The sequence below is a fragment of the Pistacia vera genome, unplaced genomic scaffold (genome assembly GCF_008641045.1).
Source record: "Pistacia vera cultivar Batoury unplaced genomic scaffold, PisVer_v2 Contig185, whole genome shotgun sequence".
Lineage (NCBI taxonomy): Eukaryota > Viridiplantae > Streptophyta > Magnoliopsida > Sapindales > Anacardiaceae > Pistacia > Pistacia vera.
The window spans coordinates 318090-343588 of NW_022195948.1; the positions used below are offsets into that span (position 1 = coordinate 318090).

The window sequence follows — 25499 nt, forward strand, 5'->3', positions numbered from 1 at the left end:
AATTGGAGTTTTGATATGTAATTTTAGCTTTTAATATTTACATGTCCTATGACAACGTAATAGGCGAGGCAAACTTCTTAGGGGGTGTAGCTTCTGTTAAAGGTTTGAAGGGATTTGATCCTGAGGTGGCCAAAAAGAGGTTCTTTGAGATATATCTGGCGAAGGTCATTAACGTACTATTAAACCACATATTGCAATGAAAAGATGGTTACTCTTTACTCACCTCTGATTTCCTTCAATGCTTACCAAATTCAGGAATAGGATTTCCAAGAGCCCTTGAACTGATTAATCCGGTGTGTAAGCTAAATAATTTCAAATGTCATTTTCCTAATTACTTGTTGCTGCAATTAAAGATTGGCTAATGAAATGCTGCTGTAAAACAGTGCAAAAGCAAAGGACGTATAATTGTCCAAACTTGTCTTCTTCATCATTAATATGTTTTAAGTGTCGAAACTGATCTTCTTGCTCACAAAACAGTCATCCATGGCTGACAACACGAGCGCATTATTGGAGAAAAAATACTATGAGAAATGTCCAGGTTGTCGAATGAATCGTCTTAAAGAGCAGCAGAGAGGTGTCCCTTACAAGAACTTATCCTACATTTGGCTTGTCTCTCTCTGCACTGGTCGGTTTCTTTTCATTTTCATTAATCAATAATCATTCATTATTTCCATCTTTCTGCTAATTTCTTCATTTTTTTTTTCTGTTTAATGTCTATTTTTTTTCCTTTGTTTTCAGCTTTGCCTATATCATCACTCTTTCCATTTCTCTACTTCATGGTATGCAGCCATTTTTCTCTTCAAAATTTATTATTTCTCTCACTGCTACTGATTCTTCCAAAGTTTATCTAGTTAAATTTATGTTAATTAGCCGAGTAAGTCTCTAGTAGTATTGGCTTTTTTTCCCCCTCATGTATCTCTTGTTTATAACCATTGAACTGAGCTTTGATTTGGTCTGCTACATGATTGCCTTTTGATTGCCTTTATTCATTTATAATTTTTTTCATCTAGAACTTGCTCTTGACTGCTACCTTTTTTGTTTTAGGGATGGAAAGTAATTTCAATGTTATTTATATTTATATTAAATGTTCATACATTTTTTATGTAGATCAGGGACTTCAATATTGCAGAAAGGGAGGAAGATATTGGTTTCTATGCTGGATTTGTGGGTAACGTATTTCTATAGTTCATGCTTTAGCTTTATTTCCTTAACATATGAATCCTCTCTAATTTTGGTCTCTGTTTCATTTGTTTATTTAATAGGATCTTCTTTTATGGTTGGAAGAGCTTTGACATCTGTTTTCTGGGGTGTAGCGGCTGATCGTTATGGTCGAAAACCTATTATCTTAATAGGAACATTTTCAGTGTTAGCAGTTTTAATAAACTTATCATTTCAACTTATTGTTGAGGAAAAGAACTCTGTTTGTTCTATATTTATTTATTTTTTAATGGAATTGACTATAACAATTTATGGTTTCAGGGTTGTGTTTAATGCACTCTTTGGCCTCAGTACAAACTTTTGGATGGCACTTTCAATGAGATTTCTTCTTGGATGTTTCAATAGTTTACTAGGCACAATTAGGGTATGGAAATTTTCTCTTGAAGAAATTTTAAATCATTGGTTTGCGGAGATTTCTTTTTGGTTCAGTTAGCTAGCTATCTCTTTTTTCCTTAATTTCTGAACTCCACATCTTGGGCTTAACTTTTAGGCTTATGCTTCTGAAGTTTGTAGAGAGGAGTATCAGGCTTTGGCACTGTCTGTAGTAAGATGTTTTCTTTGTTATTGTGTTCTGATTGGTATCCAATATCAGTAGTACACTTCTATGTGATTGAAATCAAGTTATATTTCAGGTTAGTACATCACGAGGTATAGGATTGATTATAGGCCCTGCCATTGGTGGTTTCCTTGCACAGGTATTAGATATTTTTCTAGTAGATGCATCCAATTTATTAAATGGTTCTTCTCCTTCATTTTTTTTTTTTGAGACTCATTGACAATAGCTAGTGTTACACGTGCAGTTCATATTATTTTTTTTTATCTTCTGTTACCATATTGGTAATGAGTTGATTGTGTGGAGTCATTTCCATACTTATAATGAAGTCTTTGCCCTGTCCATAATGTAGTAAGCTGGTTGTTGTGTAGAATAACCTACTGCTTGTTTCTTATGGAGAGTATTATTGCATTTGGATATCGTATCCTACCTTATTTGTTATGATCCATTTTTAATTATAAAATTACATTTTGAATGCTTATTAAGTTTGCTGACTTGTTTGGAATTCATGTGTCCATGGCATTAGCCTGCACAGCTTTATCCCTCAGTATTTTCAGAGAGCTCTATCTTTGGGAGGTACTTTATATTGTTACATTTATAAATACAGCATATACTACTACATCCTGAGTTGCATGCCACAGTTCCCTCTTCTTTCTAATCCTAAATGGGAGGGTTTGGCTAAACTCTATTGCTCGAAAATAATGGAGTTTCCCTATAATGTTTTGTGTTGATGTCATAATCACAGATCAAAACCTATAAAACTTAGACAGATCAAAACCTATAAAACTTAGGTCATATCTTATATGAGAACTGGATCAACAATCATATTAAAGCAATTAGAAATAATTCACTATTATTGAAAAATTATGAACATTTGATTCAAATTTAACAAGTTAATATCAATAAATTAGGTCAAATTCTATGTCACTAGTCATTTTGCAATCAATTATTTGGTTGGTCTTAACTAACATTTTATGTTGACATGAAAAGGGAAAAAAAGAAAATATAAGTTAGATAAAAGTATGGACAATTTCACCACATTTTAAGTTATGTAGTGCAGCCAAAATCCAAATGGGGGAGTCCTGGTCAAGATGTTGAGGACTTAATTTTTTTGCTCTTCAAAGTAATCATTTACGATTTGCTACCCTTTGTAAGCTTTCAAATTAGTGGTAATTATGCAATAACGAAAAAAGATATCAGGTGCACTTTTGATTATCGTCTTACTTTAAAATTTATTTTGTTATAAAAAAAAGACACTAAATAAGTATCAGAGTAATTTTATTTTACACCAAATGATGTTTCTAGATTTGATTGTCTGTTTGTAAATTTTGTCATTTTTAATTTTTTTTTTTTTTTTTTTTGTAATAACATGTCTATATCTTGTAGGTTCCCCTACTTTTTACCATGCCTGACCATATCAGTTTATGCTGTGGGAGTTCTTATTGCCTGTTGGTGGCTTCCTGTAAGTATCAAAGATTATGTTAGCATGTTTGATTTTTATACCTTTATTTTAGAGCTCTTGGGTCTTTCAAAGCAATAATTGATTATATCAAGTATAAATTTGCTTGAATAAGTAGAACTGTTTCCTATTTTTCTTACCCATAAAAATTATATTACCACTGCTTATTGACCTTAGAATGGTTGCCTGCACTGTGAATTCACAGAAACTTGATTTAAAATCTAAGAAGTGCTATGAATGAGTTCTAAAATTTCAATATTCTTTGGTAAAACTTCTTTTTCCCCTTGCTAGGCTAGGAATGCTTGGACTATTCCACCTGTGGGGATTAGTTTATGCTCATGTCTGATGGAACCACTTGTCCAATTAATCCAACCCAATTGCAACACACAAGAGCAGAAAAGAAAGTGACACACAATCTGATAAAATTGAATGATATTAATATATTGAAAGAAATGGCGACTCAAGAAAGAGCAACCCAAAGATCGATCCCTAGCAATTCGAGGAGTTGAGAACCTCCTTTAATCACCTATCAGAATTTACTTGATCCCTCCCTTGCCACTCTCTAGCTATTTATACCCATATACTTACTAAACTAACCTTACTCTTAACAAACTTTATTCTATCCAGCCACTTGCATGCATAATCCCATAGCTAACTCTGACTCACACTCATTACAACTTAGTGCTCTTTTTACGACCCCTCGACTTATAGACCATATTAACGGGTGGTGGTCTATCATTATCCCCCCCCTGAGAGCCACCTTGTCCTCAAGGTGGAATTGAGGGAATTGTGTGTTGATGACGTCGAACGACTCCCATGTGGCTTCAAAGGAGGGCAGGTCCTTCCATTGAATGAGGACCTCTTTGGTACCTTGAGTAGGGACTGCACCGCCAGAACTGATTGTGGGTGAACTTGGAGTTCCATATCTTCGGTGAGAAAAGTGGGAAGTGGCTGAGCTGGAACGGAGTTGTGTAGGTTGCGTTTGAGCTGGGACACATGGAGCACTGGATGAATACGAGCAGTGGAGGGTAGAGCCAGTTTGTAAGCTGTCAGACCAATTCTTTCCACCACCTGAAAAGGCCCATAAAACCTAGGGTTGAGTCTCTCAGTAAGTTTCTGGCTAACGACCTGAACCTATAGGGCTGAAGTTTGAGGTATACATAATCTGTCGGGGAGAAGCTGATATCTCTATGATGTTTATTAGTCTGCTCCGTCATGTGTCCTTGAGCAGCTTCCAAGTGATGTTTAAGTTCATTTATGATGGCATTGCGGGTAATGAGTTGTTGGTTCACATCCTCGATTGGGGAGGGGTAATCGGTAAGCTTGAGGAGGAGTGGTGGGTCCCTGCCATATAGGGCCTTGAAGGGTGTCATTTTAGTGGACCGATGGTATGTTGTGTTGCACCAAAATTCTGTCTAAGAGAGCCAATTTGGCCACTATTTAGGCTGGGAACTGCAGAAACATCTCAAATATGCCTTTAAACACTGATTGACCACTTCGGTTTGGCCATCCGTTTGTGGTTGTTATGCGGAACTGAACTTGAGAGAAGTTCCCGTTGCTTTGAAGATTTCCTGCCAAAATTGGCTCATGAAGAGTCTATCTCGGTCCGAAACTATAGACTTGGGAAATCCATGGAGTTTAACAATTTCCTTCATGAATACCGTAGCAACCTCCTTCGCACTAAAATGGTGAGACAAGAGGATAAAGTGTTCGTATTTGGTGAGTCGATCAACCACCATTGGGATACTATCGAACCCCTTGGCTCTTGGTAAACCTCCAATGAAATCCATTGTCAAGTTGTTAAAGACTTGATCAGGTATAGGTAAAGGTTGTAAAAGCCCGGCCGACTTGAGGGTTGAATACTTATTGACTTGGCAAATAGTGCAGGCTTTGACAAAATCTTGAACATCTTGCCTGATCCCTTCCTAATAAGCAATGTTTGCCACCCGTTTGTAAGTCCTAAAAAACCTCGAATGACCTCCATTTGGGCTGGAATGGAATTCTGCCAAGAGTTTAGCCATGAATCTAGAACCTTTTGGTAAAACAATTATGTTTTTGTACAGTAGACACCCCTACCGAAGTCTGTAGTGTGGCCGGCTGTTAGGGCTAAAGAGAAGGTCTTGAATGATAGGTTGCAACTTCGGATCTTGTTGTGCTTCACTGGCTTAATCTTCATATTATGTAAACTGTCCTATTGAAATGGTGTTCAAATCTGGTCCCTCCACTCTTCTTGACAAGGCATCAACCAACTTGTTTGTATTTCCCGGCCAATAGTGAATATTGAAGGAGAACCCCATTAGTTTGGACAACCACTGTTGTTGTTCAAGAGTTTTAATTCGCTGGTTAGTGAGAAATTGCACTCCTTTGGTCAGTTTTGATGACGAATCGTTTGCCCAATAGATACGGGCTCCACTTATGCATGGCAAAAATAATTGCCATCAGTTCACGTTCATATATTGATTTCTGTTTTGCTTGTGGTGAAAATGTTATGCTTAGGTAGGCTATAGGTCTCGACTGCTGGACCAGAACTGCTCCCATACCATGGCCTGAAGCATCAGTTTGCACTTCAAAGGGAAGTGCAAAATTTGGAACTGCTAGGATCGGAACCGAAGTCATAGCTTCCTTGAGTCTATCAAAGGCCATTTGTGCTCCCTCATTCCAACTAAATGAATCTTTTTTTAAGCAAATCAGTAAGTGGTTGTGCAATACTGTCGTACCCTTTGACAAATCTCCTATAATACCCTGTAAGCCTTAAAAATTCCAGTAGACCTTTCACATTAGTTGGAACAAGCCAATTAACCATTGCCTCAATCTTTTGTGGGTCTGCTTCCACTCCTTAAGCTGAAATTAAATGGTCTAAATACTCTAGTTTCTTCTGACCAAACAGGCACTTCTTCTTGTTCATTATCAGTTCGTTGTCTTGTAGAATCTTAAGGGCTTGTTCGAGATGTATCATGTGGGAATCTAGATTAGGACTGTAAATAAGAATATCATCAAAGGAGACCAGCACATATTTTCTCAGAATAGGCTTAAAAATAACATTCATTAGGGTTTGAAAAGTTGATGGTGCATTAGTGAAGCCAAATGGCATGACTAGGAACTCATAGTGATCGTCATGAGTTCGGAAGGCGGTTTTGTGAATATCTTCCTCCTTCAATCGAATCTGGTGGTATCCAAATCGTAAATCTAGCTTTGAAAAAGAAACCATCCCAGCTAGTTTATCCAACAGCTCTTCGATAGTGGGTATGGGAAACTTATCAGGGATAATTATCTCATTGAGTGCCTTATAATCAACACAAAACCTCCAACTCCCATCCTTCTTCTTGACTAGTAACACTGGGTTGACAAAAGGGCTGGTGCTAAGTTGAATGATCCCAGTCACCAACATTTCTCCCACCATTTTCTCTATTTCGTTTTTCTGGAAATAGGGATATCTATAGGGTTGTATATTGGGTGGTCGAGCTCATTCTTGCAAGACTATGGCATGGTTATGCTGTCGGTGTGGGGGTAGTTTAGTGGGCTGGTCAAACAAATGGTTATACCCTTCCATTAATGAGAAAAACTTGATGCGTTGTTACTACAACATGCATAAATAGCTAGTGCACCAGTTGCACAAAGTAATAAAGTGATGAGCGAGTATCGTTCCCACGAGGATTGGTTGCTAAGCATTAAGTTTTCTACTGTTTTCAAGTTGGAGCAATTGAATTTGTTTGGATTAATGGGAGAAAAATTAAACTTAAAACTAAAACAAAAATTGCTAAATATTCAAAGCTAAATTATGAAAGCAAGATTAAAAACAAGGTAATATCAATTTAAACAAACGGGTAGGGTTTTGACTTTATTCGGACTTTATGGATTAAACCTCTGGATTATACTATTTCCATATTCACATGCATTGATTGTAAATCGAATTCTCTAAATTGTAAAACATACATTCTCAGGCTATGTTTTCCTACAACTTCCGCACCTAACAATTTGAAGATTAATAATTCTAAGCTCATTAAGCACATGGAATCCTAGAGTGATTTCATTGATTCTCAAATCTATCTCTAGCATTCAATATTATAATGGTGATTACCCAAAAAGTTTAACATGACTCATTTCTCAATCTCATCATGTTCATCAATTAAAAGCAATAAAATCAGAATAACCATACAATCCATGTAATAGCATATGAAAATAACAAAAATCAATTGCTCAATCCATGGAAATCCGAATTACATCAAAACCCTAACTCAAAATGGGTTAGTTCATAGCTAAATCAAAACACACAACAAGAAAAACAATAAACACAAGGTTCAACATATGGAAATGAGAGAAAAGACAAGAGATCTCCCCTAGTTGAAGAATCCACTAGATTCAATCCCAAATTTTCTCACTTTTCAACCCAAAATTCGTCAAATCTAAACTAAGGAAGATGAAAATAAGCTGATCTAGACTAAAAACGACCTCCCTCTCAAAATGGCAAAGTTTTGCTTTTATATTTTGCCCAAAAACCTAAGACTTTGCCTAAAATTGAAACTGTGCGTTTTAAAGAAATTGAAATTTGCAGACTTCGCCGCGGCGACGAAGTAAAAAGAACTCTTGTGCGTAACTCCTTTCGCTGCGGTGAAGAACAAACTCAACCATTACTCAAGGTGTCAACCAATTTACAACCTTCAACAATGCACAATTCTTATTTTTGCTATTGCAATGCAATTCTCGAATTATTATTATTTTTTTTAAATAAAAATAACAAAAATCAATTCGAATTGAGGTTAACTACCTCTCTTATTCTTCTTGCCCTTCTCACAACCCCCAATCTATTCTTTTCGTTCATTTACACAACTCTTCAAGTTCTTTGTGTTTGTGTTAGGTCCCAAATTCTCTTAAAGGGTATGGTAAAGTGTTTAGGGTAATTGGATTGGACAATTTTTGGTTTGCTAGGAAAAATAAAGCAAAGATAATCTCATAAGGCTCAAATGGGTGACTAGGGCAAAATTCATTCGTGGGTTGGCTAGGAAGGCTTAAACGTTTCAAAAAATGCCTATATCATTTTCTCAACAATGTCTATTCCTAGAATTTCGCCTCAAGCACTTCTCTACTAGGTTCTGGAGTCCACTAACATTATCAAGACTTTACCTAACCACATAAAATGAATCTGAGCATACCGAAAAAGTGAAAATGGTGGTTGAACCACTCAACAAACCTCAAGCTAAATTCAGTCAATCAATAAAAACTTTAAGCAATGCTTAACATTTTTCAACAATAAAATCCCAACAATCCTAGTCTCATCATAGATATACACAACAAAACATGAAAATAAAATAAACAAAAGTAAAAAATTTCTCAAATTTTTCCTACTCCCAAACTAAAGATGACATTGTCCCTAATGTCACATTTTGCATAAATTAGGAATAGAAAAACAAAATCGACAAAAGCACGAGATAGTTCCCTGATTAATCCGTTAAGTTGAAGTTTTGCTCGACAGTGTGCACCTTGACTTTTTCATCACCAAAATCTGTAAAAACAATTGAAAACTGTGGCGTCCACTGTGTTAGAACAATTCACTGACTAATATGAAAATATTACAACCCTAATCTCGTCTTTACATCAACTGGGAAATTAAAACAAAAATTAAACAATCCAAAACAAAAAGTATCAACTTAATTCAATGTTCGAAATGTAATACAAAAACAACTAAAACAAAGAAAAATAACAAATAAAAACAGGTGCTCGAGCCATCGGTGTCAAATTAGTTCCCTTAATGCTCTTCCTGCCTTTCTTCGAAATCTCCCAAGTAGTGTTCGGTTTTGAAATGACCGGAAGAATAATATCATCCTGAAATTGTGTCTTTTCTAAAATCCTTATAATCATTCTGGTCAATGTTAGGCTGGTTATAAAATTCATTGATTACCTTCGCAGTAAATGTCACATCAGTACCCTTCACAAACACAGTATCAGATTCACACTCCGGGAGGTTGGCATAAAACTTTCTCACTAGCGGCTCTACAGCCGCTTGTGCAGGTGCATTCATAAATAGTTCCCAACGTCTCCCTCGACTCCAATCCATTGCCTGGTTCGCGGTCAATCCACGCTCAGGGATAATTCTTTTATCTTTCCTTTGTTCTGCCCCTTCATAGCGTTTCCGAGCCTTGTCATTTACAAATCTGTTGTCCACTTTCTTTCCTTTTCCTTTACCCTTTGATGGTACCTTGAGCGACATTTTCCCAAAACTACCAATCCACTCAACTATTCAATTAAAAAAATTCAACCCTAAACGTCCCACGACAACCACAATCAATCTTGCAAAAACTGACAACACTTTCAAAATTTTTGCACCTAGACCCCCAAACTACGATTTTTCCAAACTCAACCAAACACTCTAAAATTCAAAACCCACACTCCTCAATACCACAATATTCACAATCAACACTTCCTCAAACAAAATCAACGCACAAAAGCACTAAAATTTCACAACTCAACCAACAATCAAAATTTTCAGATCCACAAATCTACACTCAAAATTGTGCGATTAAAAGCTTAGGGAACTTGAAATCTTATCAAAACTAGAGAGTATTCGCCACCAATTTAACCAAAATCAGCCTAGATTGCAAAATCCCTAATTTCTTGAACCCACAGTTTTCTTCAATTTTTCGTAAAGGTCTTTGTTAAAATGAGTTGTTTAGGTGTTGAGAAAGGTTAAGGAGTGAGAAACTTTGTTGGGAAATCACTGGGAAGGCACTAGATTGAAGTAGGAAAATTTTTCTCTTGATTGTGTTTGAGAAGTTTCGCAAAAAATGAAGGGTCGCGATAAGTATTTATAAAAAGCAGACTTCGCCGCGGCGAAGTTCTTCACTTTAAAACCCTAGAATCCTAACCCAGTCGATGCCGCGACGAAGACAAATTCTTCGTCTTAGCGAAAAATTACAGAAACTCACCGCCTCGGCGAAGAACAATCTTCGCCGCGGCGAATTTTCCCTTAGTGAATTTTTGCCAAACTTTCTTTGTCGCGACGGAAAAATACAGAGGCGCATCGCCTCGGCGAATAAAAAATTTCGCTGCGGCTAAAACTGAAAAATTCTGTTTTTCGCCTTGATTTGAAATTTCACCTGAAACATCGAAAAACATATTAATTAAACTTCATAAAAAAAAAATCATAAAAAAAAAAAAAACTAAACAATTGCAAAACAATAAACAAAAATAAAACAAATGAAAACACTTGGGTTGCCTCCCTAGGAGCGCTTGTTTATAGTCGAAAGCTCGACTTTCTCAAATCTTCACGTCAGTCCGGACTATCCAAGTACATCCCATCCTGAAAATTTCCCTTGCGCTGGAGCTTCAGTTGTTGATGATCTTTTTCACACAGGGTTTTGTTGAGAGCTTAGCGTGGTTTGACTCTTCTCACCGACCGCTTTCTGTTTTCTTGACTTTCCTTCACCCTTTTTGAGCTGAGAAATCCGTTTCTTGTGAAGACACAATCTCGAGTGTGGCTCATCCTGGGATGTTGTGTAACCTTTTATGTTATGGTCCGCATTCTCGAACTGATTCGGCTTGACCATGCATCCCTTAATTTTCAAATTAGGATTGTTCAGTTGGGAAGTTTCAATTTTTGAGTGATCCACCAAGTCGATTTTTAAACATGACTCTTGCTTTGGTGGAACTTTCATCGACTCAAGGACATTAAATGTTAATTCTTCATCTTGCATCCTCATGATCAACTTCGCTTCTTGTACGTCGATTAAGGCTCTTCTAGTAACCAGGAATGGTCATCCCAAGATAAGAGGAATCTCATTGTCTTCTTCCATATCCAACACAAAGAAGTTTGCAGGAAAGATAAACTTGTCCACCTTAACCAACACATCCTCTACAATGTCCCTCGGATGCTTTATAGATCTATCTGCAAGCTACAAGCATATGGTTGTCGGCTTCACTTCTCCAATTCCTAATTTCCTGAAAACAGAAAAAGGCATAAGGTTTATGTTTGCACTCAGATCACACAAAACCCTATCGAATGTAAAATTCCCTTTAACACAAGGGATAGTGAAACTCCCTGGGTCTTTGAGTTTTGGGGGCAGCTTCTTCTGTAGAATGGCACTGCATTCTTCCGTGAGCATCACTGTTTCCTCATTATCCAACTTCCTTTCGTTTGATAAAATTTCCTTGAGAAATTTCACATAGCTAGGCATCTATTGTAATATCTCTGTAAAAGGAATGTTAATATTCAATTTCTTAAAAACATCAAGAAATTTAATGAATTGCTTATCCTGATTTTCTCTTCTGAGTCCCTGAGGAAAAGGCACGGGTGGAGTGTGATGTGCCAACTCTGGTGGTATCTCGGGGAATGGCAATTTCTCTTTCCTTTTCCTTTGCCTCTCTTCCCTCTTTTGTTCCTCTTCCCTAGAACTAGGTGGTTTCTCTTCAGCAATGATTTTTTCATCAACTTCCTCATCAGATTCTTCATTTTTCTTTGATGGGGTTTTATCTTTCCCTGATCGTTCCACCCCTTCTAAAACCGTCCCACTTTTCAAAGTTATTGTATTCACTTGCTCACGTGGGTTAGTCACTGTGTTGCATGGTAAACACCCATCTGGTCTCTCATTTAGCTTTTCAGCCAATTGCCCCATTTGTACCTCCAGATTTCGAGTGGACGCCCTTTGATTTCTGAAATTTGTCCTCGTCTCATTCATAAAACTTGTGGTCTCTTGCATAAACTTCCCAAACATGTCTTCCAATTTTGTCACTCTTGGGTCTCTTGGTTGATTATTCACCTCTGTTTGGTTAGTTGGCAATGCTCTTTGGTACCATTGATTGTTTTGCTGGTTTTGATTACCCTAAGACAGATTTGGATGATTCCTCCAACCCAGATTATATGTGTTGGAATAGGGATTATTTGGTTGCCTCTGATTTCCTGCCAAGCAGTTAACTTGCTCCGATGATGACGATGATGAAACAAACGTGTTCCCCACTTGACACTCACTGCTCACGTGACTACCTGCACAAAAATTACAAGTTAGTTGAGGAGCTTGAATAGAGTTTACCTGCATATTTCTCAACTGTTTCTGAAGTGCTGTGAGTTGGGCTGAGATGGCCGTGAATGCATCAACTTCATGAAGACCCATAGATTTTCTTGGTATTGCTCTCTCATTAGGTCTTTGATAGTTGTTGCTTTCCAAAACTTCAAGCAACTTATAAGCCTCTTCCGGTGTCTTATTCTACAAGGCTTCTCCTGATGCTACATCCATCATAGTTGCACGTTACCCATCAATCCATTATAGAACGTTTGGACTTGTAGCCAAACTGGTAAACCATGGTGTGGATATTTCCTCGTAAGTTCCTTGTATCTCTCCCAAGCCTCATATAATGACTCAGACTCTTCTTGTAGAAACGATGTGATGTCATTTCTCATCTTCGTTGATTTTGCTGGAGGAAAGAATTTGGTCAGGAACTTCTGTGCTAATTCGTTCCATGTTGTAATAGTTCCTGATGGTAGTGTCATTAATCATCCCTTAGCTTTATCCCCCAATGAGAATGGGAATAGTCTCAATCTGATGACGTCATGTGACACTCTGTTTGACTTGAAGGTGTTGCAAATCTCTAAAAAGTTTGCAATGTGCTGATTGAATCTTCCTTCAAATCTCCATTAAACCGTACCGATTACTGTATCATCTGGATGATTGTCGGCTTTATTTCAAAAGTGTTGGCCTGGACCGCTGGTCTCGTAATGCTCGAACCACTACCATCAACTGTGGGAACTGAGAATTCCCTTAGTGTCTTGGTTTCTGCCATTTCAACAACTATGACTTCTGGTTCAACAACTATGGCCTCTCGTTCTCTTCTCTATTTGTTCAGTCTTCTGGCGGTTCTTTTAATCTCAGGATCAATAGGAACCACTGGCTGACGTCTTGCCCTTTGCATAAACCAACAGAAAAGGAGAAAGAAAAAGTGAGATCACAGACCAACTGTAAATAACAACAAAAATAAAATAGAAAAATAATGACAACAAAAAAATAAACTCCAATTTAGCTAACGAAAGAAAAACTCAATGTTAACATAAATATCAATCCCAGGCAACGGAGCTAAAAACTTGATGCTTTGTTACTACAACATGCATAAATAGCAAGTGTACTAGTCGCACAAAGTAGTAAAGTGATGAGTAAGTATCGTTCCCACGAGGATTGGTTGCTAAACACTAAGTTTTCTATTGTTTTCAAGTTGGAGCAATCGAATTTATTTGGATTAATGGGAGAAAATTAAACTAAAACTAAAACAAAAATTACTAAATATTCGAAGCTAAAATTATGAAAGCAAGATTAGAAACAAGGTAATATCAATTTAAATAAACAGGTAGAGTTTTGACTTCATTCGGACTTTACGGATTAAACCTCTGGATTATGCTATTTCCATATTCACATGCATTGATTGTAAATCGAATTTTCTAAATTGTAAAACATATATTCTCAGGCTATGTTTTCCTACTTTTCCCTATTAAATTTCCGCATCCAACAATTTGAAGATTAATAGTTCTAAGCTCATTAAGCACATGGAATCCTAGATTGATTTCATTGATTCTCAAATCTATCTCTAGCATTCAATACTACAATGGTGATTACCCAAGAAGCTTAACATGACTCATTTCTCAATCTCATCATGTTCATCAATTAAAAATAATAAAATCAGAATAACTACACAATCCATGCAATAGCCTATGAAAATAACAAAAATCAATTGCTCAATCCATGGAAATCCGAATTACATCAAAACCCTAACTCAAAATGGGTTAGTTTATAGCTAAATCAAAATACACAACAAGAAAACAATAAACACAAGGTTCACCATATTGAAATGAGAGAAAAGACAAGAGATCTCCCCTAGTTGAAGAACCCACTAGATTCAATCCCAAATTTTCTCACTTTTCAACCCCGAAATTCGTCAAATCTAAACTAAGGAAGATGAAAATAAGCTGCTCTAGACTAAAAACGGCTTCCTCTCAAAATGGCAAAGTTTTGCTTTTATAGTTCGCCCAAAAACCTAAGACTTTACCTAAAATGAAACTGTGCGTTTTAGAGAAAAATAAAATTCGCAGACTTTGCCGCAGCGAAGAAGGAATCTCGCCGTGGCGACGAAGTAAAAAGAACTCTCGTGTTTGCTTCTTTGCTTGATTCTTCGATCCTCGATGCTCTCCCATGGGAACAAGCTTCATAGTGCTTTACTCTGCTTCAGAACTCTCTCAAATTCTGAGATCTGCTTACTTCTGGGTCCAGAAACTCTAAATCGCTCATTTTTTGCTCAAAATGCCCATTTTTGCCTGAAACACAAAATGTATAAAATTAAGCAGCAATTCAGGTCAAAATGAACTAAGAAATATCTAAAATTCGACCAAAAAGCTTAATAAAAACAGTATAATCCTTGGATTATCATGGGCTGGTCAAACAAATGGTTATACCCTTCCATTAATGAGACAATCCTAGGATCGGTGGGGTCTCTGTTCTGTTTTGGCACACATTCGGTAAAACAAAATTCGACTAAATAGCCTCCTCCTGCGGTATAGAATGACCTTAACATGGCTTTTAGAGAGACCACCATCTTAACCAGGGATGGATCTCCCTATAGACTCACCCTTCTGCCCCCAACTCAAATTTCATTGTCAAATTCTTCCAATTTGCGCAAATATCGCCTAATGAACTCAGCCACGTCACCTCTAATACCACATCAGCTCCACCCAAATCAAAAGGAAAAAAATTCTTGGGTAATCTTAACGCCTTGAACCTCCAGTTGTAATCCCCTACAAACGCCTTCTCCTCTCATCGTGACACCATTACCCACCATCACCCACCATCACCCCAAACCATTTTCCTTTTTCAATTTGCATGCCCAACTTTCGCACCAAGTCGTCTGAAATAAAATTGTGGGACGCCCCATTGTCTACCAACACAATAACCCCCACCCCTTCAATCTCCCTTTTAATTTTCAGAGTCTTGTCAGAGGTGATTCCGACAATAGAGTTCATAGATAAAGCTAGAGGGTTACCTTCAGTAGTGGGTTCCTCATTGTTGTCTGGTGGTTTTTCTCCCTTCTTTGGATCATTGTCTTCCCATGCCAGCAAGATCTGTAGAGATTTGCTTCTACATCGGCGGTTAGGGTTGAACTTTTCATCACACCTAAAACAAAGACCCTTCTCCCTTTTGTGTTGAATTTCTGCCTCCGTTAACCTTCGAAAATTTTCCCCTTTGGAACTCGAAGCTGTTGTCACTGGTGGTATTTCTCTCCTATCGACAAATCGACTTGGCGAGGAGTACGCCTCGCCTGAAGGTTTAATGGTGTTGGACCACCAACTGGGTCGCCCAATCTCTGGGCTTGCAGAAACCTATGAATAACCCTCAGTTTTTACACTTTGGGCTTTAGTAATTTTGGGCCTAATTTTATCCAACACCCAATTTTTTTCTTCAACTCGGTGGGCTTGCTCCATAACTTCACCTAACTCCTTGGGCTGTATGAGGCGCAATTCAGCTTTGATTTCTTCTTTTAGCCCATTGACAAAGATACCCATTAGCATATCTTCTCCCAAGTCCTTCAACGATGTTGTATGTGCTTCAAATTCTTAGCGATACTCCGTCACCGACGCAGTCTGTCTCAATGCTACCAGTGCCTCATAAGCTGTCCCTTGAGAGGATGGTCTGAATTTGGCAATTAAGGCGGCTTTGAAATCCCTCCAATTCTGAACTAGTCTCTGAGATTCTAACCATTGATACCAGTTTAAGGCTCTTCCCTCCATGCACATAGCGGCGGCCTCTACCATCTCCGCTTCTTCGTATCGATTAATGGCGAAGTATCGGTCAGCCTTGAAGGTCCAACCAAAAGGATCATCTTCGTTAAAAATTGGCAGCTCGAGTTTGTGAATCTTCTTGTCGTCCTTCCCGCTATCCCTACTGTGATTTCGTTCATATCCCTTATCTCCGTCGGAACTCTGATTTTCTGGAGATGAAGACATTTTCTCCTTCTCCCGATAACGTTTCTCCTCCCTTTCCTCCCTCAGTTGCATCAATTCACGCATCTCCGTTAAGTACTCCTTGACACTTCCTAAGTCCGGCTTCATTGTGCCCATATCTTCCTTCACGGTTTTCATTTCTTTTTCCACATTTTCCATTTTGTTCTCCATCTTGGAATTTACCATTACCCAACTTAGCTTTGATACCAAATTGATGGAACCACCTGTCCAATTAATCCAACCCAACCGCAACACACGAGCAGAAAAGAAAGTGACACACAATCTGATAAATCTGAATGATATTAATATATTGAAAGAAATGGCGACTCAAGAAAGAGCAACCCACAGATCGATCCCTAGCAATTCGAGGAGTTGAGAACCTCCTTTAATCACCTATCAGAATTTACTTGATCCCTCCCTTACCACTCTCTAGCTATTTATACCCATATACTTACTAAACTAACCTTACTCTTAACAAACTTTATTCTATCCAGCCACTTGCATGCATAATCCCATAACTAACTCTGACTCACACTCATTACCCCTTAGTGCTCTTTTTACGACCCCTTGACTTATAGACCATATTAATGGGTGGTGGTCTATCAATAATCAAATAGTTCATCCCATCCATGTGACAACACTAATATTGATGATTGTGGTGACTGACAGAACTGATAAGTTTGGGACCTCATATTTGTAGTTGTATTGATTTCTACTTTTTAATGTCAGTTTCCTCTTGGTCATTTAAATGCATTGTAATATCAGTTTCCGTTTGGTCATTATGATTTTTGTTGTATTCTCATTTTTCTCATCAGCCAAGTAAATTGAAAAAGAAATCTTTGGGACGCTTTTCTTAGATGTTTGTTGCATAAATTTATGGGAATTGTGCATTGATTCTGAAGCGGAGATTTTGTTTGGTTGGGTGTGGCCATGAATTACAATGGAGGCAGGAGAATTATTATAAATGTAAAAAGCTTTTTTGGGGGATTCCTTATGCAGATATCTACTTCTAATAATGTTCTGCTGTAAATGCTTAGAACTTTCTCCTGTTTTGGATGGCTGTAGAGCTTACTTTTAACAAGGAGACTGGTCCACCAAAGTCTATAGTGCGGTTGAAGAAGAGGACAGAGATAATCACTAGTTAAAGACACTTTTCAAGTTGTGTGGGTATTTTTTCACCAAATATATTTGCCTGTGGCTCATGAAGAATGGAATAGATTATCTCCAGAGACAGGCCTATGGTTATTCTGGCTGGTTATTTGTGTGCAATAGATTTTGTCAAGTTTGAAGTTTCATTCCGAGATCTTCGCTTTTCTGCATCATCTTACTATAGCCATGGCTAGACTTGTATAGCACTTATTCCACTACAAATCTTGTCTTTCTTGAAAAAAAAAGTTGAGTTGCTCTTTGGTCTGTTTCTGTCTGCCATTTATTTTTTATTTGAAGGCTGTTATCATCTTAGTTGAAATGAATTGGACTCCTGTTTCTGAAAATGGTTGATTCCTTTAATTTTAATTTTAATTTTTTATTTTTTTGGGAGGTAGAAGAAAACCTGTTGTGTTATGGAGTTGTGTAGTTATGGCAGTTTTTTGGGTTCTTATGGATAGAAAGAAATAGGAAAAGTTTTGAAGATATAACCAAGGAAAATGTCTTGTCTATGTGGGATAAAGTAATTTTGGTTTCTATGGCTAGAAAGAAATAGGAAATACGAAATTTTTTGAAGATATAACCGAGGAAAATGTCTTGTCTATGTGGGATAAAGTAATTTTGGGTTCTATGGCTAGAAAGAAATAGGAAATAGGAAATTTTTTGAAGATATTACTTCTGACTTTCAGGAAGTTTCTTTCTTCTTTATTCAACACAGTTGGGGAACTCTGTGCATAACCAAGGAAAGATTTTCTGCAGTTTTTGATTTTTTTGCTTTGATAATTTTGGATTAGGAGATGTGTTTTTCATCCTGTATAGTTTTTTGGGGTTCTTGTATATTATTATTCTAATATAGTATCTTTTTCTCTGGCAAAAAAAAAAAAAGGGTTTTGACGCATTCAACTAGTGGTTTACATTTCTTAGATATTTTCACTCTCTCTCTCTCTCTCTCTGTCTCTTTTTTATTACAATAATATTTTCAAATTTCACAACACTGCTAATTACATTCTTTTTTTCATCACTTCGGGTGGTATCTTATGAAGCATCTCTAATCATGCATATGCAGGAGACAATGCACTGGCATGGTACAACATTAGATGAAAGTTATGAACCACGTGACAGGTTGGGAGCTTCTTCAAATGAATCTTTTGGCTCAGAAGATTTGATAGAAGCTGAAGAAAGAAAAACATCTCATAAAGCAAATCTTTTAAAGAATTGGCCTTTAATGTCTACTATCACCGTATACTGCATTTTTTCACTTCAAGAGATTGCATACACTGAAGTAAAGTTAATTTCCCTTAAATCATCAACCAAGTTTTATTTGTTTTCAATTTTTAAAGTGATTGACATGAGTTAGTGAGGAAAAGGTAGAATTTCATTAAACATTGACATGTGAGTTTAAATATCCAAATAATTCAGTTCTATCCCTTGAAAGGAAAAAGAAATTAATTTATCTGTTATTTCTTCTCTATTATTGACCTACCTTATGCTTGATATGTCAGTAGTATGTTTGAATGGATAACTAAATATTGGTAAATTGTTTTTGTAAAACAAGGATGGTGGAAATTTTTTCAAAATATGAGATGGAAAAGACTAACCTGGTAGATAGAGATACATTGGAGGATAGGTCAAGTTGGTGGTAGAGATTGTTCTTTTGAGAATACAAGGATCCTAAAAAGTAAAGAAGTCATAATTTAGGTCCTTGAAAAGAGGTTACTTGGAACTATTGATAGTGATTGTATTTTAGAGGGACTCTAGATGTCAATTTCATAATGGCATAGTTTCATGTTGGTCAGTTACTTCCATAATGACATTTTAGGTAATAAAAAACTAAGATGTTGATCAATTACTTCCACAATGACATTTTAGCCAAATCCAAAACTTGATTTTGATTAGTTACTTCCATAATGACATTTTAGCCAAATCCAAAACTTGATTTTGATTAGTTACTTCCATAATGACATTTTAGCCAAATCTAAAACTTAGATGTTGATCAATTTGTTAAATAGATGGTGGTCATACTTTGAGTTCTAAGTCCATAATTCGTGACATTTATCATTGTTTTGTAGATTTTCTCGCTTTGGGCAGTCAGTGACAAAAAGTATGGAGGTTTGAGCTTTTCATCTCAAGACGTGGGTGAAGTTTTATCTATATCAGGTGCATTTCCCTGTGATTGTATTATCCCATGGCTGTCAAAATATAGCATATGCAATTTGAAGCTTGCACAATTTTACTTGAATTGAGATTATTTATGCTATCCATTTAGAAGTAGATACTTTATTAACCATCATAAGAATACCTTTTTTACCCATCTAAGACTTTTTATTAGACACTATGCACTAATTGAAGTGTCACAAAAGTGAGTTCAATTCTCCTTGGCCTAGCCGCCCATATAATGAATATGGCAATAGATTAATGCTTACTCCTAATCAATCAGAACTTTATCAATCACATTTTCACCTATAATACAAGAGGTGTGATATCTAGTATTGCACTTCATAGGAGCTTTCTATTAGTTGATGGAACCAACTTGCTTAATGACAAAACTATTTCTGGTTAAGAGTCCAACCTTTGGCATCTGGCATAGGAGTTTGGCAATCATATGTTGTGGTAATGGTGGTTGTGTTCGGTTATTTGCAAAACAGAAGATTGTTAGGGGTTTTGCCATTGCAGACCTTTTAATACTCAGCTCCGATTTCATTTATGGATTCCTCGAGAGAGATGATTGTAAACTCATTATTTCCAGGGAGAGAATATAAATAATATATTAGCGATGAAAATTTGGAGCTTGGATTCCTAAGGGGGTATCTATGGTGTCTGGGAGACCTGATCCTAGTAGGAATTCCACTTTTCACTGGCTTATGGGTGTACGAAATTTATACCATCTACATTACAAACTTTTCTATTGATTTCATCACTTCATGGAAATTTACTGTTTTTTAGGACTCATTGCCAAACTTGGACTGCGTTTAAACCATGGATTTCCTTTTCATATTTTGTTGTTTCCCTTTGCTTCTTAGGTGGAGTGTGTTCACTTCGGTAATTAGGCACCCAATGCCTCAGGCAACAGTGTTGAATATGACATGTGTCATGTTGAAGATCAACGCATAACAATATAAGTAAAATATTAACATTTTCTCTTTTTCTCTTTTTATGTCATTGCAAACTAAAATGTTCCAGAAAGAGAATATAAAGAGTAAATTAGTGAGAAGTGAACCAAGCTTGGACTCCTAGGGGTATTTGTAGGAGTCTAGAAGGCCTCATCCAAATGTTGATTCCAGGTTTCACTGGCTTAGGGGTATACATAATCTGTACCTGTGTACCGTGCAAATGAATTTAATGATTTCCTCACTTCTTGGAAATTTACTGTGTTTTAGAACTATCATCCAATGGGGACTGCATTTAGGCAATGTTTCCTTTTTTTTTTTTCTTTACTTCCCTTTGCTTTGTAGGTGATCACCTTGGCCATTTAGGGAGGGTGCTCACTTTGGCAATCAGGATTCAGGCATCTAATTCTGCTGGGGACAATGGTGTATATGACACATGTCATGTTGAAAATAAAGGCATAACAGTGTACTTATAATATTAACATTTCACTAGTTTTAGATCTCAGTCAAAAAAGAAAACATTCTAGAAAGAGAATATAAACAGTAAACTACTGAAGAAGTGAACCTGGAGCTTGGGTTCCTAGGTATATTTGTCAGTGTTCGTAAGTCCTGATCCCAATGGTGATTCCATGTTTCACCAGCTTCTGTACAGAACTTGTACTCTCTAAAGTTCAAACTTTTATAGTGATTTCCTCCCAAGGGGGCCATGTTTATCTCTTTTATTTCATAGAATTCCATTTGTGAGCATATATATCATAGAAAAATACATGACTTGTGCTTATTGAGTTTTATATTCTTCTTGCGCAAATTCATTGATGATAGGACTTATAATTTCAGGATTTTGTCTTCTACTATTTCAACTTTTATTATATCCTCCAATTCAGAAAATCCTTGGGCCTCTTATGGTTACACGGTTTTCAGCGGTAAAATTTAGGCATTTTATTGTCTTATTTCTTTTATTTTTTATTTTATTTTTTTTAAAGTTACTTGGGATTGATAATACTTATTTAATTCTTGCATTATTCAGGCAATATCAATCCCACTATTGGCATGTTACCCTTATATAGCTATGCTCTCAGGGATAACCCTATATTTGGCAATAAACTTTGCATCAATACTAAGGAATACTCTATCGGTAAGTACATTCAGTGTTGAATGCTGAAAATATATGGACGATATCCATTTTGCTTCAATGTCTAGTGGATGAATAATTATGCCATTCCTCCTCGAAGGTTGACTTCTATATCTATCCTTCTTATTTCATTGCATCCACTAGATTCCGATTTCAATGGGTGTAAGAATTTTGCTTTAATATGAACAAAATTCACTCTGTACTGGGTTACATGTTTTTCATTGGTTAGTCAACTTACTGGGTTACATGTTTTTCATTGGCTAGTCAACTTACTGGGTTACATGTTGACTTGATGAGTTGGACAATATGATGATCATATATATCTAGTACTACATACGATTTTGTTTTGTTTAGTACATCGGTGAGTTTTAGATGTTGGCTTTCTTAATATCTTTCAGGTTTCCCTTGTAACTGGGTTGTTCATATTGCAAAACAATGCTGTGGTATGATTTTAGTCTCCATTTTCTGAAACTATTGTTGTCTTTCTTTATTTTCTTTCACATATGGACTGTTTTTTATTGCCTAGTGCAATTTCTGGTTATAATACATTTATTCTACCTGATGCTGCTAGTATAGCCTCAAAGTCAAAGAGGGGCAGCTAATGGCATTTCAATGACTGCAATGTCAGTTTTCAAAGCATTCGGCCCAGCTGGAGGAGGTGTTCTGTAAGTAAACATGCACTTCAGATTTTTTTGTTGTGTGTTTGTGCAATGTTGTTGAATCTATATTTGGGAACCTAATATATTTTAATCAGTTGCATGGTCATTCTCAAGTGTAAAGATATACTTTGAAACTTAGTTATGGTATTCGATATATCTTAAATCTATAGAAACAAATGTAAGAAACTTTTAACAAATTATAACAAATTACAACAATAGGAATAAGAAACTAATGATAAGACCCATCATGATTGATAATGAAACTGTCTCTATTCATTATATCTCTAGCATTACTCTCCAAGAACTCCATAAATACCCAAAAAGTTTCCTCAGCCAAGATGCACAAGCTTTACTAAAACATTGTAGAATTCCTTGTTTCTCTTTTTTTCTTGTGTGACTATAGAGAAAGTCAACTTAACCCTTGCTGTCCAAGCTCAGTCCAAATTGCAGCATTAACAATTTGGATCCAGGGGGAAACCCTACTTCAATTGCATTGCCTTGATTTATCTTACACTTATGAGTCAAATGGAGCAACCAACTGTTATTGAGAAGCAACTCCAACTTGCAACAAGTGCTCATAACCAAACTACAAGTGTTCATATAAAAGAAAGTGCTACAATTGAACAAATGCTAATGAGTTCAATTGCTCAATATCATAATGCAGCAGTCAAACCACAGAATCAGTGGGATAGCGAACCTAGTGTGAATAATCTCATAGAGGAGGTTGCTAATATATATCAGATTTTTTATGTTAAAATGATGTACCACATTACTAGTACCATAGAATAAACCCATAAAAGAGAGAGGGGGAGAGAGAGAGAGAGAGAGAACAGGAGGCCACTTGGAAGAAATGGTGAACATTCTCAAATAGCAAATTGGTGACATAAAGGATGCATGCCGAGGGAAAATATTTTCTCAGCAGCTAAGAATCTCTTAGATGAGGTTGAATCCCTTTATGTAGGATATCCTCTAAGTGTTTTTGGCATTGAAATTCAAAATGTCAACCAATTTGATCAATAAGATGGAAAGGGGGACTGACTGAGCACCTGGAGTTCAAGTTGTGGATGCAGATATGAAAGTTTCATAAGTTGTAAAGTTTTGTATTGTTTCCTCAATTTCAATGGTTCAACCTGACAATGGTATAGACACTCAAGCCCAAATCGTTGGTCGTAGTAGGTTGGTTATGAGTACTAATCACTGCCGGGAGTTTTTGTTTCATGGCCATTAGCTGCTCCATCTGGCTCATAATTATTAAGATTGCAAAGGTGTTGAAACAAGTTGTGATTAAAACAGAGTACCTTGTTCTTGCACCAAGTTATTAGTGTTGAAAATTTGTATTCATCTTGGACACAAAGCCAAAAAGGTTAATTTCTTTATAATCACAAAAAGAGAAGAAACTGCTGTGAAAGGGTGTCAGCGTGGCCTCAGTTGCTTAAGTCAAGTGACACTTTGGAGAATAAGAAAAGTTATTTGCAAATGTAGCATTTAACAAAAGTTTTCTGTACCCAGCACTGCTCAATGTAATTAACCCCCTACATTCATCCTTTACTGTAGTGTGTGTATACTATACAGTTAAGGCATCACTGCTTGCGGTGTTAGTGTGGACGCTCATGTGCTTATTTGATCATATCTGGCAAATCATTTATGGACTACGTCTATCATTATAAACTGCAGGTTTTCTTGGGCACAGAAGCGACAAGACACTGCCTTCCTTCCAGGTGTGTATGTAACTTATCACAATGTTCTATTCTAAACATAAAGTGTTTGAGGACTTGGAACTTCCGGCTCTCTGTTCTTATTGCAAATTCTACATATTTCTTTTTAAGTGCACAACTCACTTGCTTTGATTGGTAATGCTATATCACTTGGATTTGATCGGATTGTTTTTTCAAAATTTGCAGTCCCCTCTCCTGCTAAGTACCTTCACATGTTTTGCTAATGCTAAACATCGGCTAGTTTATAACTTGAATAATCCTTTATTATCAATTTTCCAAAGAATCTTGTCAGCAAGTCAAACTTAATTTCTCAAACTAAGAGTCTACATAGATTGTAAAGTACAAAGTATTCAAAATTTGAAGCTTTTACTAATTCCCTCAACAAAATAACTTTGCACTTTCAAATTTTCCGGAATCACTCATCTCCATGCTTAAATATTTATGGTCAGATTATCTAGATTGCAGTGGTAGGCTGGAAATACACTTGTTTCTTGGATATCTGAATTAGAGGGCTCTTTGGGTGGGATAGAAGCATGTGATCCCATTAATATATTTTCATTCTTGTGCTAATTTTCATTTGGATAATGGTGATTTATTTAGTTGTTGAAACGCAGGCGATCAGATGGTTTTCTTCATATTAAATGCGATACAATTATTGGGGTTGGTTCTTACTTTTCAGCCTTTTTTAGCATTACCCCAACAATGAAGTGCAGGTAACTTCAGATGATAGCATAACATAAGCCAATTTAATATCCCTATAATTAGTTCTTGAATAAATTAATCAAATAGATCCTATTCTTTGTTTAGTGAGGATATAGTTGGAATAAAATATTATATTCTTTTTCTAAAGTTTATAGAAAGATTTATATTTACAATAAACATTCATAATTAAATTAAATTCTTAGTGATTATCAAAATTAAGTGACGTTTTTGTGTTTGATCTTCAATTGAAGAGCTATTAATATGGTATCTTTTTGAAAGTTTTAGATTTTATGACCAAAATTCAGCAAGACCTAGTAAATTTTTTGGTGTTTTTAGAATTGAAGCCAAATAATGAACAATATATGACTATTATTCCTGCAAATTTAGAATACGAATAAAAACTAGGATTAATAATTTTCTTAAATTTTCTGGTTGAACTATAAAAAGTGAAGCCTAAAGATGAGTAGCCTTAAAAAGAAAAGGGCCCCGTTCAGGCCCTTACCTTATTATAGGCCCTTGTTGCCTATCTAATTTATTGGTATCTCCAATTTATTATTTTTTTTAATTTTGGTTTCGATAAGTTTATCCTTAATATTTATTTTAATCTTTAACCTTTAATTCTTAAATAAACCTTATCTTTACATTTTCAATCATTGAATAAAAAATTTAGGGATTTCTTGAGTAAACCCTCATAGAAAGCACCAGCTGGTTTGGGAAATTGACCCTAACCCTCATTTTTCATGGTATGTCCAATTATTTCTGTAAGAAACAGTAATAAAGAAGGGCAATTAAGTGATTGAACCAATTTTGAGGGCATTCCCATTGATACTCGTCTCCATGG

General features: G+C 36.3%; 1 protein-coding gene and 1 non-coding gene across 4 annotated transcripts; both read left to right on the forward strand.

Moving 5' to 3' along the window:
- Positions 1-403: 403 nt before the first annotated feature.
- Positions 404-24818, forward strand: LOC116126888 (probable peptide/nitrate transporter At3g43790). Of its 3 annotated transcripts, XM_031412565.1 has the most exons (17): positions 409-625; positions 739-779; positions 1108-1168; positions 1263-1365; positions 1480-1582; positions 1709-1762; positions 1851-1913; positions 2298-2347; positions 3158-3233; positions 18410-18625; positions 19413-19500; positions 21288-21373; positions 21478-21585; positions 21981-22025; positions 22159-22247; positions 23916-23959; positions 24571-24818. In XM_031412565.1, the coding sequence occupies exons 1-17, from the start codon at positions 484-486 to the stop codon at positions 24660-24662; spliced, it is 1461 nt and encodes a 486-aa protein (XP_031268425.1). In that variant the 5' UTR covers positions 409-483; the 3' UTR covers positions 24663-24818. The 3 variants fall into 3 exon arrangements, 2 of the variants coding, with proteins under 2 accessions (XP_031268425.1, XP_031268426.1); XR_004127546.1 differs by lacking the exon at positions 21288-21373 and having other exon boundaries at positions 404-625; positions 24571-24667; XM_031412566.1 differs by lacking the exon at positions 409-625 and having other exon boundaries at positions 1108-1164; positions 24571-24817.
- LOC116126901 lies at positions 12515-12621 on the forward strand. Its single transcript, XR_004127550.1, has one exon. It is a non-coding gene; the product is annotated as a small nucleolar RNA R71 (small nucleolar RNA).
- Positions 24819-25499: the final 681 nt, after the last annotated feature.

Excerpts from the sequence above, each read along its gene's own strand:
- LOC116126888 (XM_031412565.1), top strand. The coding sequence starts at position 484 with ATGGCTGACAACACGAGCGCATTATTGGAGAAAAAATACTATGAGAAA. Across the intron at positions 2,348-3,157 it reads GAGAGCTCTATCTTTGGGAG|GTTCCCCTACTTTTTACCAT; the intron begins GTACTTTATATT and ends TATATCTTGTAG. Across the intron at positions 21,586-21,980 it reads TACTAAGGAATACTCTATCG|GTTTCCCTTGTAACTGGGTT; the intron begins GTAAGTACATTC and ends AATATCTTTCAG.